This window comes from Coloeus monedula (assembly GCF_965178545.1).
Source record: "Coloeus monedula genome assembly, chromosome: 5".
In the NCBI taxonomy this organism is placed as follows: domain Eukaryota; kingdom Metazoa; phylum Chordata; class Aves; order Passeriformes; family Corvidae; genus Coloeus; species Coloeus monedula.
In genome coordinates, this window is record NC_138785.1 from 60,388,269 (window position 1) to 60,404,687 (window position 16,419).

At 37.3% G+C, this 16,419-nt stretch overlaps 1 protein-coding gene across 2 annotated transcripts in view; it reads right to left on the reverse strand.

Moving 5' to 3' along the window:
* The window catches only part of CPEB2 (cytoplasmic polyadenylation element binding protein 2), a 53,173-nt gene that overhangs the window by 3,365 nt on the left and 33,389 nt on the right, over positions 1-16,419 (reverse strand). For both annotated transcript variants that reach the window (XM_082282709.1, XM_082282710.1), the window contains exons 6-10: positions 15,205-15,294; positions 7,482-7,600; positions 7,075-7,189; positions 5,025-5,206; positions 1-480 (exon numbers count right to left, since the gene is read on the reverse strand). The exon at positions 1-480 is cut by the window's left edge and continues 3,365 nt beyond it. In XM_082282709.1, the coding sequence (XP_082138835.1) occupies positions 253-480; positions 5,025-5,206; positions 7,075-7,189; positions 7,482-7,600; positions 15,205-15,294 (734 nt within the window). In that variant the 3' untranslated portion in view covers positions 1-252. The remainder of the gene's footprint in view (positions 481-5,024; positions 5,207-7,074; positions 7,190-7,481; positions 7,601-15,204; positions 15,295-16,419) is intronic.

The window sequence follows — 16,419 nt, forward strand, 5'->3', positions numbered from 1 at the left end:
AATAACTTGGAGAAAATACAAAAAAACATTTTTTTTAACATGAAAATATCACAAAAATTAGTAAGCCTGAGATGTAGGGTTTTGGTGAAAAACAAGAGGCTTGTAGTGTTTTGGCTGCTGATAAAGATGCATGTATTGATAGCTGGGGTGAAAAGCAGAAGAATGCACTTATTTCTTCTGCATGTCAGTATCTTCAAACACAGTAAGCCACATGCACCCTTCTCTCCTTATGCAGATGGTGGTTCACCATGTTTAATTCCAGCGGAAGTGGATCTGACGTGGGCGGTCAGCCCCCTCCTTTACCAATGGCTTATGGAATTCACGTCCTGCACGAGAGTGGATATTTGCCCAACAAAACTCACAGTAATACTGCAGGCAAGTGACATTGGCACAAAAGAAAGGAGCAAACTTCCCACCGCACCGCGCACCCTGGCACTCGTCACACATCTGGTCATCCAACACGTATGGCTTTACCTCCACCTGTTGGAGTGAAACAGGAACAATCCAGTTAATAACTGTTTCCACTTGAAGTTGTATGAAGGCATTTATTTTCCTCTGGTTTAAAAAAGAACCCCCAAAGAAACCCTGAAGTCTGAAATTAATCCTACTAATGCCTTTATATAGCTGATCGGTTATTACTTATTATCATTTATCATCTACAGACCCCTACACACTGCAGAACACTTCAAGGCCAATCTTTAGAAGTACATCCACTGTGCATGTAATAAACATCTACATCAGAAACTTCCCCTAATTTATTCTGGAAAAGTGTTCTTTGCAAATGGTATTATGGACGTATGTGTAGAAGAAAACCAAACCACCCAAAGGTCTCCCAAGTGGATGTGAATATGAAAACTCTATATGGTTTAGCAAAAAAATAACTGAACATATGAGACTAACTCTTTAATGTAGCATTTTTTTTTGAAATACAAGTATCTCTGTATGTACTACATTGTGTGCAAATTAAAAGTACTTTTTGCAAGCCATAATGCAGATCTTTTAGCAGTGCTGTTCACCATAAATTCACTCCCTGTTTTTAAAATACGGTCAAATTTGGCCCTACCAATTTTGGTAATCTAGTACTTTCTGTGGCTTAGAGCTGTACAGGAAATATGTATCCAATACAATTCTGAAAATATTTTTTAAAGGCCATTATGCATGTCTACAGACAGCTACAAACACCTGTCTTACACAGCTTCTCTCTCCCAAACTCATCTGAGTGCCAGAATGGAAAAGTGGCTGGAGTCCAGTGGTAAATATGCATTATGTCTTTGCATAACTGAACTGCTACAGACTGCGATCAGACAGGAAGAAGTACTTCATAATAAAACACAAAATGGGTTGACTCAGTCATTAAGGAATGTATTGTTGTATTCCACATTTTCCTCACTGCTGCACGAGATTTTCTTCCTTAGATACCAATACTGCAGAAGATCACCACATGCAGACATTGACTGTATGTTCTATATTCAGACAGAATATGCCTGAAATACTAAGAACTTTAAAATTATACTCTTTTCAGTGTATCTCCAGAGGAAAAAATTTGCACATACAGCTCCCCACCCTGAAGTTTTACAGCCAAATAGGCTTCATGTTTTTAGCTTCAGAAGTAGAGGCCATCCAAGAAATGTCAGAGCATGCTTCTTCCAGTAATCTATATTCAGTACAAGCTCGACTTCTTATTTCACTACAATGAGCTGCCTTATCATCAATTACACTCAAACTTTCCAACATACAGGTACCTGATGAAGTAACTGTGTTAGTGGCTCAGAATTACTGAAAGCATGAAGCAGCATATATTTCAAGCTTCACTGCACTAATGCACAAAGATCAGTGCGAAGATGATTTCAAAGATATCAGAGAAACACTTTGCGGAATGGAAGTATTACATGAGGTGGATGCAGACTGCTAGCATATGAAAGTTAACAATATTTTAAGGAATTGTTTGGAGTTGGAAGCTCAAAGAAATGCTTGGAGATGAGCTTTCATATATGATAAAACAGGATGAGGAGTACTTTGCTGAAGAAAAACATCTGTTAGAAAACTAAATATATCTACACATCAAAAGAAGCGAAGAGAAGCTACAGAGAGAACTTAGTTGAAAAAGAAGTTAAGATCACAGACAACGTTTGTCAAGTGACTGTGACACTAAGATTTCCAATTAAGGTAGAAAAAGGTATGTGCAAAAAAATGCTGTAAATACTTTGAAATGGAAGTTCCGAAGGATAAACAGGTGAACTGCAAAATTTAGCAATTGAAAAATACTTTTACACAGACAAAACTGGTTATGAAAAGAATGTGAAAGGACAGCAGACCTACAGAAACTGAGTATAACTGGTACGGAAAGGCAATGCTGAGGTAAAGAGCAGAACAGGCTCTGCCTAGGACTTCTGTAAAATACATACTTTATTACCTTCCTGGCCAACATACACAAACACCTCAGGTGAAGGCAGTATCCAAAGTAGGAATATCTTCCTCATTTACAAAACCAGCGGTTCACAGATTTATACAAACTGCTTGCTTATCTATAAATCTGCAATAATAATGATTTCAGAATATTTTTAGAGCCTGAAAAGGCATTAGTGTAAAAACTCCATGGAGGTAAAAAACTATTTCTGAAAATAGCCTTTTTCATACTTTCAGCTAAGATTCAAGATATTCCCTAAAATAATGCTCTTCTCTATGCCACCTCACTAATGCAAATAACTGGGTGGTAATAAATACATGTAATTATAGAAATAAGGACTGACCTTATGGTTTAATTAAAGAAGATGATTTAAAAAATATAGATTAACCCCCCTCTCAGATAAACAAAGAAGTTAATAAACTTTCCCCACCATGGGACTTAGAGACAAGTTTATTAAAATAGTTATGATTTGGCACTGCTGTATTTAGCCAGTGAAACACCCCAGGAGTAGCACAAATTTTTTAAAATGAGAAAAATTGAGGATGCTAATAAAAATTTGGAAATTCCAAATTTAAAAGAACACTTGAGTAAAAAAAGTAATTTTTCAAGTGTTAAAAAAGCAACACTAAAGAAAGAACATAAATTGTATCAAAAAAAGAAACTTTAAGAATTCAGATATTTAAAGAGAAAGCCTAGATCATCCTTCCTTTCGCCCTCAACCTCTCCAACACATGAACAGCTACCTCCAGATATTAACTATGCTTGGTGGGGGTTTTTTTGGATTGTTTTGGTACTTGTTCAGGTTTTTTTTTTGCAATTTGGTGATTGAAGAAACCATTGAGTACTGTGTTTATAAATTAAGTCTCAGTGGATGTAAGTCAAATACTGTGCTTCTCAGATACAGTATCTGTGGTAGATTTTTATCCTGGTTTTTCTTTCCCCCCATCCAAGCTCCAAGAGGCCTGCAGTCCATCTTGCCTTAAGAACTGCAGTGTTACATCACCCATTCACAGCCTACATCCTTTTCTCTGCAAACAGCAAGCACTGCCATTTCAGACGCCTGCTCGGCATCCCAAGAGCCCTTAAGATCTCTGGTGACCTATCATAAAAACCCACAAAACAGCAGAACAAGGTATGTGGAAGTGCAGCCTTCAATGGCAGGATCGTGCCTTCCTTCTCTTACAAGATGGAACTGCCAGTCTGCCATGTACCTCTCTACTGCAAAGGACACACTTCCACAGGAGGAGGCAGACAAAGATAAAAGTTCTCCATGGTCTACAAGGTACAAATCCATGTCTCCCACTTTCAAGGGAGATGTAATTTGGATGGGACCCATGTCTCAATTTTCAAGTCAAGTGACTTCACAGACAAATGCCTTTTACACAGTTCCTGAAACACACTAAATAATACTCAATTCTGAAACTAAATGACCCATTTAGCATTCCTCTAGAAGAAATTCTGGATTCTGGTGCCTCCTTGATTTTGTCCAAATACTCAAATGCAAGATGATTAACAGTTTTATTTCCCCTCACCCAATCACAGTGTCAAGGCCATACTTTCTGTTATGCAACTATTCAAAAAGCAGAGTTATAAGTTAATGATAGCTGCAAGTCACAAGGATAGCAATCCCATGACCAAAACATAGCCATCACATCTTAATTTGAAGCCTAGATGACTACCCACATCCACACCCACTCATCCTCTGGGAAGGACCATATTTGGGGATTTCAGCTCATAAGGCAAGCAGTATTTGAGACACATACGTGAAGCTGCATTACTCTGCTGATTTGAAAGGAGAGAAGCACACGCTGCCTCCCTAGAGCAGACTTCTGTTAACTGTACTACTTTTTTCCATGTCTTTGATGTGTAGAGGAGACTGGACCTTGAACTACTTTACTTACTCGACCCTTCTTCCCATAAGACTTTAGTTTTGTTTTTATTAAGAACACCTATTAATGCCAGACTATCTCTGCAGCTCTTGACATCAAAACTAGTGACCCTTAAAACTGACCTAATTTAGATGCCAGTTTTCTTTTCTAATTAGGAGTTATGAAGTTCACTAGTCTTCTTAATATAAGTTAGTTTTACTGTTGCTAGGAATACGTATCTGCAGCAAACAGAAATATGTATTGGTAAGTACTAAGAAGGCTTTCAAACAGAAAAAATAAAAAATTTTGTATTTTATGTGTTGACCCTGACCAACTTTCTGACCACTCACAATTATGGCTGAAATTAAGGGCAGCTCTAAGTATCAAGCTAATATGAAGCCAATGAATGCTAGAGTTTCTTATGAATGACAGAGGAATGATCACAGTATTTGGTTTCATTAGAAGATGGGAAAGAGATTTTCAAGCCCCTTGCCCATACACAACGAAACCAGGAACTCCAGATTTGGAAAAACATATGGTCCAACATACGTCAAAGGAACGAACTGCTGCTCTGTGGAAACATGTTGTTTGTTTGGGGTCATTCACAGTATTTCCTGAAAGTAGTGGAATTACATGAATACTAAAAAAATGTAGAAGCTGTCTTGAAAGCCAATCACATGCAATGCTACCACACTCTGAGAAGTTTCTTTATAGGGCATAACTCTTTTTTAAATTTCCGTGTAACTTACTCGTTTATCAATATCGCCATGCTGAAGTTGAACAAACCGAGCACTGATGGCAGCAATGTAACTCTGCTGATTGGAAAAAGCAACACGTCCAGCACCTTTTGGGTATTTCAGCTCAGGGTCAGTGTCAATTCCTGCGTAACAAACTCCACCATAGAGACGGTCCATGATCATAGCCAATTCCACTATTAAGAAACAAAACAGTGTTTATTTAAACTGTTCTTACAGTGCAAACTTAGTATGGTCATGTCTAAAAATACTAGAAAAAGTAATTTTAATTATTAATTTTGCAACAGCCAATGGAACAGCCAATGGAACAGTAATAACGAAATTTAAAAAAAATATTAAAGAAACAAGTAAGCTATTAATTACTCAGCAGACAGATCTCTCACACTGTGAGTACAACACCCAAGGAACAACGGAACTGGAAGTTCTTCATAGCCTGGAACTGGAATTCAGGACAGTTTTCTTCACGGGATTACAGCAAAAGTTTTTGGGCAGGCATTGGAATGTAAGCTATATAAAATAGATCCACATGCCACAAATTCCTTGGTACAAGTGTTCTCTGGCTGTCCTAATGCTCTACACCCTACTTGAATTTAAAGGTGTAGTTAGCATCTTTTCATCAGCCACACAGAGCTTGATTAACTCTACAGTGCTATACTTACCATACTGAAGTCCAGAGAAACAAAAATTCCAAGTTTTACAGATCAAATACCTTGGCAATCCTCTGATTGCCAGATTATACTGAATTCAGTTGCAATTCACTGGAGTGGAAAACACTGTTTTTTTCAGAATTAATATCCTCCGTATTAGGATATAGAGATGTCAGCAGTCCTTGATGTTCAATAGCTGTTTGAAGAGACTCCTTAAGTTTTACTGCTTTTGTGAAGTCATTATTCTTATTTCACAATGCCATAAAAGTTTCATTTTCACATATACAGGGCATTTGCAAGCTGAGCGTAAGAATGTACCCATTAAATTATCACAGACATTCAGCACAGTAATATGGAGCACTGGACTGAATTTAAAGAAAAATTAATCTGCAGTTGGAACATACTGTGTTTATGCTCATTTACAGAGCTTGTATTACAGTCAAAAGGAGAGTCTTAGAAGTAAAATAACAAAAAAGCCTGCACATTGCAGGTCCAAGATAGAAAAATTTAAGATCCTTTGTATCCCAAATTTGTACTATTGGTTCTTGGTTTTCTTACATCTTTCATCTAAAAGCTTATCTTTCTCGAAGAATAAAATGCATTACAAACTATGAAAGACTAATGAAGTCCTGAAGTCACTCTAATAAAAAAGCAGATTTGAACCATTGTATGGTATGCTTCTACTTCCAACTTTCACTGCAACCTACTTACTAGAAAGCCACCTAAAACATCATAAAAGGCTACTGCAGCCAATCTGGAAATGCAGCTGGTCCAGGTTGTAGATCAACCATTCCGCATCTATAGAAACATTTGTATTTTCCTTCATGCCTCTGGCAAGAATCTAGAAAGAGTCCTGCAATCTCCTAAAATGTTGTGCCATAAAGACTGTGCTAGCTCTCTGAATTTCTTCCTTTTTCTTGTATGCCTTCTTGTTCAAGTACTCCATCACCTGTGTTTGTGCGTGTAACCTGACAGCTGCAGAAGAGTAGCTAATGCACAATGACAAGAAGGTACAAATACCACTCCATAGTCACACAGCAGGGCAGAGATGTTTCCATAGCATTATTTTAAAACAAACTCTTTGTTTAATGCCTTTTGTGACATAGCATACACTATGGTTTTGCTAATATGATCAGAATATTTTCCACAGCTGTAGAGAGGTAACAGTTTCCAGTAAATCTCAACAATGAACTGTGATTTACAGCCAAAGCCATATAGTAGAGAAATTTAAGAACACATAAATATTGTACTGCGGTTAAAACTACCAACACTATTCAATTTTTGTATGCATATATCTGTATCTATATCTATCCATACATAACTACAAAAAATTATGCATGGTACAAATTATTTATAGTAATTTCTTACTTTTAAGAATTGCCACAGATTGTACTCACCAGCTCTTAATGGTCTAGGGACTCCTCCAACAAAAATTGTTTTCCGAGGATCAAGTGGCTGTGAACCATCCATCACGAAGTCACTATCACTGAGATTCCAGGGACGGATCTGAACCTATTAAATTGGGAAAGAAAATAGTATCCTACTTTAAGTTTCACTACAGTGTGGAAATACGTTCATCAGCCTATATAAATTTTCAGTCATAACCTCATTACCTTAGCATGTCTAGGTGCTTTGTTTTAATCCTATTAATTCAAAATACAACAATTTGAAAATAATCCAAGTGTTCCAGATGTTGAGTTCTGCCAACAGTAGTTTACTTTTGATTTTTTCCATCTTCATAATTTCCAATGTTGCTTTAGACAGATGGCAGCTATAGCCTGCAGGCCATCGACTGTGTACTTACTGGCTTGTCCTTGATAGTGGGGCTGGAAACACAGAGATAGAGCTTTCCATCTTCTTCAATGCAGGCATCAATCAGGGCCTGAACAGAACTCTCTTCTTGGAACAGGAGGAATGCGTAACCTGGAAAAAGACCCAAACCAACTGATATATTTTCTCTCATCTTTTTTCTGCAAAATCATCTTTTCCAGTCACTTTTCCATACGAAAGTAAAAGAAAGTCAAACCAATTCTTACATATTAGTCATCTTCTTTAACTACGTACTACATTGCCATAATTAACAGAACTTCAATGTGCAAAATAATTGTCAGAAGAGACTAATAACCAAATAAAAGCAAACATACCTACTCTATCATGCACTGGAAGCCTAGTCTAAACATCATTCATTGGCTGCAACGGACATTATACAATGAAAATCCAACTTGGCACAAAGCACTAATCTCTATTCTAGAGATTAGATCAAAGTATTTTATTACGTAAGTGACCCAGCAAACCTTTCAAACACTACAAAAACAGGAATTAAAATGCTTATTTAATGCCACGTAAAAACAAAGGTTCAGACAAGCAAAGAACTTGACATATTAATTTCACAGTTGCAGTATGAGATACACTAAATTTGTTACTTTACAAATAACCCAATACCACAATTAGGGTAGCATACTGAAACAAACTTTATGGACCATATTTCTTTCCACATTTCTTTATGAGATTACTACCAAGTTTAGCGTTCTCACACAAAGTTATGTTTTATGACTTTGATGGAGAAGTAAATGCTGAAGCAGCTGCTCTAGAGCAGGCTTGGGAAAAGGCAACATGGGTGCATTACCAAGTCTTCTGGAAATGTTCTGTATTTCTGAGAGAAGCTATGCAACCACCAGTCATCTCTTACTGCAAACAGACACTGTAGGTCACCAATGTAAAGGTGATAGTGTCTATCTTGAAGACTATTAAAGAATCAGTGCATTAACAACATAAGATTTGAGAAACAAATGCACAACTGATTTTAGACGTGTGGGAACAAAAACAGGATTTAAAGAAAAAGCTCTAAGGTCTATACTAGTCTTTCTAATAAGTTGTACCTTATTTCTTATCCCTCATACCACAGTCCCATCACAGCTACATAAAAGGGATACATGACAGGATTTTATGTATTCTGTAGTTTTATGTAAATCTTATTTAGTTTCGTAACAAATATCTCATAGGGAATCTTTGGGCTTGGGCTGAAGCATTTCCTTGTAAAGCCCATACTTCACTGCTGAAAAGTATTTTTTTTAATGATGACCTGTTTAACTTAAGAAAATCCATCACAATTTAAATTCAGAATCTGTTTTAATGGGGATATCTTTCACTATATTTCACAGAATTTAAAATGCACGTATTACCCATGCAAAAAAAACCCCTCAGTGAATGAGGCATGTGCTGACTGGCATGGGTGAGATAAGATCCATGTAACTGTCCTTACTTGGTCAGAAGCCATGCACACACATTCCAGTTTGAATGGAGAGCTCAGTACAAGAATGATGGGAGTACAAGAACTTGATTAATCAAAGGCAGCGTTAATTGCACAAGATACTGTCTAAGGAATCAGACATACAAAGATTCTCCAGATACTGATTTTTCATCAGTTCTTATCCTAATGCAAATCAAAGGTATTGCCATGTAGGTCCAGATACATAAGGATGATAAGTGCCTCCATATAATCTACCACCTCTGTGTCTGCAGCTATTAATACGCTTAACTGCAGTACCTTACAAAAAGATAAAAAGTTCAAATACAAGACCTTGATGATGAGTGATAAGGATTACTACATATTTCACAGAATATTTTGAGTTGGATGGGACACACAAAGATCACTGAGTCCATCTCCTAAATGAATGGACTATAGAGGGATTGAATCCACAACCTGGATTGTTATTAGCACCATGCTCAATCCAACTGAGCTAATCTCAGGGTCACTTCCTACAACCACTCCTGATGTGGAAAGGAAAGCAGTAGAAAAACCATAGTTAATACTGCCTTCTCAACCTCATCTGAAAAACATGTCTTGGTTTATCCCACTTAATTAAAAGCCTCAGAAAGCCTTGTGTCATGAGCTCAGCTGTACTACTCCCCCTCTGAAGAAAATAAAGAGGTTTTTTTTTTTTTTAAGAAAACCAGGCTGAGAAGATAATTTTCTCAGGTCCCCACATACAGGCTGGATCAATGGGCCAAGGCCAACAAATGAGGTTCAACAAGGCCAAGTGAGGGTCCTGCACTTGGGACACAACAACCCCAAGCAGCACTACAGGCTGGGAACGGAGTGGCTGGAAAGCTGCCTGGTGGAAAAGGACCTGGGGGTGTTAGTTTGACAGTCAGCTAAACATGAGCCAGTCTGCGGTCAGGTGGCCAAGAAGGCCAGTGGCACCTGGCCTGTATCAGAAATAGTGTGGCCAGCAAGACCAGGCCAGTGACCATCCCTCTGTACTTGACACTATTGAGGCCACACCTCAAATGTGTTCTCGACCCACTGCAAGAAGGACACTGAGGTGCTGGAGTGTGTCCAGAGAAAGGCAACAGAGTTGGGGAAGGGTCTGGAGCACAAGTTCTATAAGGAGACGCTGGAGGTGCTTAACCCGGAGAAAAGGAGGCTCAGGGGAGACCTTATTGCTCTCTACAACTGTCTGAAAGGAGACTGTAGTGAGGCAGGGGGGTCATCATCTTTTCTCCCAGATAACAAATGATAGCACAAGAGAAAACCCCCTCCAGTTGTGCCAGGGGAAGTTTAGACTGTGTATTATGAACATTTTCTTCACTGGAAGAACGGACAAGCACTGGAACAGGCTGTCCAGGGAAGTGATGGAATCACTATCGCTGCAAGTGTCCAAAATACGTGTAGATGTATATTTAGGCACATGGTTTAGTGGTGGACCTGGCACAGTTACATTAATAGGTGGACTCGATGATCTTAGAGGTCTTTTCCAACCTTACTGATTCTATAGCCATGTACAAAAAAAGAGAATCCCTCCCAAAGAACCTAGACTTGTGTAGTCTGCACACAAACTACTTTCCATCACTTGTCCTGGACCAGGGTACATTTCCTGGCACAGATCAACTACACATTAGCCACAGACTTCTCCAAAGAATACCAGTTATTCAGGCAATCAGCCTATATACATTAGCTAGAAAGTGCTTTCAAAGGGAAATTAGAGTCTTATCTTTAGTATTTCATTCAGACATCATAAATAGAGCTATTCTTGTTATTACACCTACCACATGCCAACAACTGTGTGGCACAAATGTTATTCTTACTCATTTTTGCTTTCTCAATATATGCTTTTATTGGATTTTTTTCTCACCTCAACATCCATAACTCACTAACTACTGTAGATGTAGATGCAAAGCCAGTGCAGTGGTGGAAGCCACATGCATAAATATGATAAAGAAGTGCCTTACTAGTCATTTTGTGAACTGCAATTAGCACGTGTGGTAGAAAGTACACGTCACAGTGAAACGTGGGGGAGGTAGCGTGAAGAGTATGAGGTGTTCTACTGTACTGTGAGACAGCTTAACTCCCTAGTTTGGTTTTTTTGGGTAGCATATTAGTCTCGTAACTTGAACAGCTTCACAGCCAATAGCAATACAAGCCTGTTTACAATGAAAAAGCAAAGCCTTTCTAATAGTTTTCTTTGCATAAAGCTGCTTCATGGCTTTGGATCATGTATACCAACAGCAGCAGGTCATGTTCATACCAAGAAACAAAGGTTCTATGTTTTGTACGTATTTCAGAAGGTGAAAAGTAATAGATGGAAGAGTTTTATAAAAATCACTTGTTCATGTGCACCTCTACCAGAATTTTATCTTCTGTGGGAGTCAAGATTTGGTGTTTATCACTTAACTAAATTCCTCCGCATAACACCAAAACTATTAGCAATACTCCCACTTTTGAAGGCAATCAGTGTAGGTGACTTTGGTAATATTCATACTCAGAAAATAACATCAAATAATAGACAAGTCTTTCTGGAGGTAACTGGCTTTAGAGCTACAGTTCCTGATTTCTAAAGACACTGTACTGAGTCATGAGCTGCCATTTATCTTAACAAAACAAGACCAAGAAATTATGTATTTTTTTAATGTATTTGGTGAGCACTGGAAACAGAAAGCCCATAAGGTAAGTCTGAAAGGCCTAGCTGTTTGAAGAGTCCTACCAAATTAATTTTTTTCATTTTTTTGTATTCATTATATAAAAACAATCCAAAAGCAAAATCCAAAGCAAAGCATTCTACACTAGATTCATGCAAACATGATTTTCTGAGCAAGGAAAAAAAAAAAATCTTTATTTCATAATAATATTGAAGTTTACCACAAGAAGAAAGGATGCTTCTTGTTATGCATATTCTGTGTAGGAATCAGAGAGCAGCTTTAGGTCCTATCAGCCTCCAGCTAAATCCTGTCACTAACGGCTTAGAGGAGGAGTCAAGAAAATCAGTGCAAGCCAGCACGGCACTGCCCATGTAGTGACATACCAGTAACTGCAGTGGTATTTTGTGCTGGGGCTGGTTCCTCTACTGTCCTGACAGACTCTCCACAGAGGACACTTAGTGGCCTCAGTATAGTGCAATTCTTGTCCAGAGAATGCTGCACCTTAACTTAAATCAGAAAGAATCAGTCTAAGCTGCAGGTTAATACAGCCAACAGATCTATATAACTCATCTTTCAGTTTTACATTTAGCCATCTTTGATGGAGAATTAACTCCAAAACACACGTGAAGTAAAAAAAATGTGGTGCTGCACTATATTTGTGAAACCATGTATCTAACTTTTCGATATCCTCAGTACGGATAAATGAATCAAGCTCAATGTGCTTATGTTACAGTGACCTGAATTGCTCTCTATACTCTACTGGTTGTACTGGCCAGATTCACATCGATTAAAGGAAGCTTAGACACTAATCACACATGAAGACACCTACAGTCACTTGCCTGAATCCAGAGTTTGATCCTATTCAGTGTGATCAAATTAGCTGGTAACAAGTTCAACAGAACTTGTATGGACCTGGGGGTTTGCTTCTGAAACCAGAAGCAGAACATTTCCAACCTAAGTTTTTCAGCTAGTCAGTTCTGAGTTAGCAACTGGGAACCTTGAAGAAAGAAGCTACTGCACAACTGTTCTGATACAAGGCAGCAGAAACAACCAGTTAAAAAAGGTTGTGGACACTGTCCTGTTTAAATCAGATTATCCTCTGAGACAGACTATAAATAGCCCAGAGGACACAAAACAACTGGGTGTATTTTGAAAGGCATTTTTTGTATTTCCATATCCTCATGGCACCATTTCTTTGAGAGCTTCATTATCACAAGGAGGAGTCCTCAACCCGACAAGTTACTTTGGACACGTGTATTGTTTCATAAATAAGTGTATTTGCCAACTACGTAATAACATGAGTTATGATAAACAGTGGCAAGACAGAAAGGAAGGAATTCTACATTACAGTTGGCAGATCACTGTTACAGACTTTGTACTTTGAACTCAACGGAGTTTTTTTTTCAGAACAGAGCTTCCTTGTAAGATCAGTGTGAAGTTGTAAAAATTCCTGTTATGTTTGGGTCTAATTTTGTGGTGAACCAACACAAAATGTAATTAGTTAAGAACAAGCAGTTTGTGTTTCTCAGGAGGCAGCCAGCCTTGATGGATCAAGACACTTTCTGAATTTCTTTCAGCAAGGAAACACTTATTACGAACTTGGCCTTCCCTCAGGACCTTCTGTAAGCAGAGAGCTTGGAAGGAAGCACAGCCTGAAAAACTGAACAACAGTAAGAAAAAAAACCCCAGGCTGCATCTCTTCACCACAGAGAAGACTTACATGAATCAGTCCAGAATGACATAATTCTGAGATGTCTTTGGAAACCAATACTACAGCAAATCTCTAATGAGACTGAACAAGGAAAAACATAGGCACTGAATTGATTTCATGCAGAGTGACAATTTAGAAAATGGGGATTGAAAATAATAACATTAATTCCCTGAGCTAATATACTATATATTTCTCAACTGGTTGCTACTGATTGATCTCAAAGCTTTATTTTGCCTATCCTTAGCCGCTTCAGACACCTTATTAGTATATGTATACATGGTTCTTGTCTGTCCACACAAGTAATACTAATGAAAGACGATTTTTAATGAAATTCCTCTACAAAATAATCATGGGTCATATGTATTGCATTGAACAAAAGAGATACATACACACTACCAGTCAGCAGTTGTATCTTTCCAGAGTATTTACAAAGAGAAATCTACACTCCATTTTAAATGTGTTAGGCTATTTACAAAAAAATACTGAATAATGCAGCAAACTGAAAATTAGGTTGAAGTGTTAAGACTGAAGAACAGTAAATGCTATTATTTTTCAAGTAAGGATCAGTTAATCATGAGAAATCAACTTATCACTTAGGTTGCAAATGTTTCCTGAATTGATTAGATCAACACACTGAAGTTCTTCTATTTGATTCTCTGCTTTTAAGAAGCTCTGCTTACAATATAGTTGGGGGTTTTTTTTCTCTTACTGTGGTAATTATAAATAACCCAACTATATAAAAAAGCTTCATCAAATAAGGAAGTCTGGAAATACATCCTTAAGATGTTCATATGCTGAGACAGGACTATCACCTTGGAGACAAATGCCAGAATCCACTCCTTTCAGGTAAGAATATATTACATCATCTGTCTTCTATATATTCATCACAGACTCTGTGAGATGCATCTTCTTCAAAGAGTTCCTTGAGAATTTCTCTTGGTAATTTATGAAGAGAGATGCAGTCTTTAAGATAATCAAATTTAACTTGACAGTAGCTTTGTGTGCTGGGCTGACAATCAAAAAAGCCAAAGTCTCTTTGTTTGTCTTAGAATTTCCATGTAGCATTCATAAATGCTATTCAAATCCTTTCAATTCCATTTCCCACTCTTTAGAGGGGCCATCGGGGATAATAATCCTGTCTTTTCCCCAGCATAGATGCACAGATAAATAAAGAATCAGTTTACAGAAGAACTATACTACATTTGTCATTCCTACATTCCACAGAAAGAATGAATTGCTGCCTTCTCTACAAAATCAATAATCTCTGCATTGCTTTCAAGTCTGGATCACACTTCCGCATTTATTTTATATGTAAAAATACATGACTGTACACATACAGATATCCTACATAATTTAACTACTTAACCTACAGAATGGTTTTTCCAATGCTTTGTAAGTAGTAGTAAAAAAATCTAGTCTAACAGCAACACTAGAAATAGTTTAAAAAAAAATCAATATTTAATCATTTATCAAAAAAGATTAGTGCTTCAGTAGTAAGTTCACATCCTAAAAGTGAAAGATGCAAAGTATTTGATTATCTTGACTGGATAACCAAATGCATCCTTCTGCTTCCCGTCTTTAACTTCCTAGGAAAAGATTTATCTAAGATTTAGTCTTAAAAAACTTGACCGAATTTCAGTTTTGGAAACTAGACAGAAATGCAAATACAGAACTGATGATCAATGACACATACAACTACACAGTGCTGACCTGATCAGGCACAGGTGCAAAACAACAGGTTTTAGACTCAGTATGTAAAGGAACTATATCTGAACCTGCACTGAAATGGATTTAACTGTTCACAGGGACTGTAAATTATACCCTTTGGAAAAAGATGAGACAGTTTCTCAGAGCAAGATTTGCACTCAGTGACAGATCAAAACCTTCCCAATCTTACCTTTTGGTGGAAAATAGGACTTGCTCTCTGCTTTGTGAGGCCAGTCTACTACCAAGGGCCCAAATCGTCTGAAGCTGGCAGTAATTTCATCTAAAAACAAGTACAATAGTTGCAATTAAAGTAAATAACATAACTCAATGAAAAAGTACTATCAAGCAAAGACCTTTGTTTCTAGCAAAGGTTGACATTTCATGGGAAAAAGAACAAAATTTAGAGTTTCATAAACAAAAAACTTAAAATAGATGTTATCTTCCAAGGTGTTAATATTTATACAATGTATTTGTGGTGATTTTAATCTTACATTTGTTTTTTATTACTTAAAAACAGCAGCATTTCAGAAGCATATGGGCAACTAAAGCCATTCATGAAAACTTGCATGGTACCTCCCTAAATTCAAATCAGAATCTGGTTTGGATGAAATCAAATCACTTTACTGTTTAGTGAGGTACAGTTCAGAGCTTTGTAAGTAGATATTTATACACCAAGTAACACCACAATAAATATGCTAACAGTTCCCTACAGATAGGAAATATATATAGGATATCTGTCCTATAGCAGGCACTATGCATGTATCAGAGACAGAAATTTAAAATTGTCTATTTAGAGGTGCTTCTAACAACCATGAATAGTCTTGTTGCAAGATCTACTATTCCCACTGCACAACTTTATGATGTCTTTCTATCCCAGCCACACCTACATGTCACTGACTGGAAAAGCCTTGGCCATGAGAAAAAAATACTCTAAACTATATAAAAGCAGCAACACAAATATAAATATGCTCAATTTCTTTCAGTCATATCCTCCGGTCTTCATATGAAAAGGGAGGAAAGAAATAAAATGTTATTTCCATGTGTTTTTGTTTAGCATTTGTATTACAGACAACTGTGCTGAAGTGTATTAAAATAAATCCCTTAGTACATTGTAGGAGAGCATCTCAATGAAAATGGAACCAAAATCTGGTCTTTCCATGTCTGAAAGTTAATTAAACACAGTCAGCTTATTTGGTTTGCACGTTATTCTAGGATTACAATGAACCTCCTAAAGGGACTTCTGTTTACCTTAGAAAGTTAACATGCAATTTACATTTATCTGCACAGGAGAAACCTCTTATTAAACAGCACAATTACTTCAAATCACCACTGGTGTACAAAGCAATTTCAATTGCATCACTTAACAATCTGAGTTTCTGCAGTATAGTCTCTGTTCGATGCATCA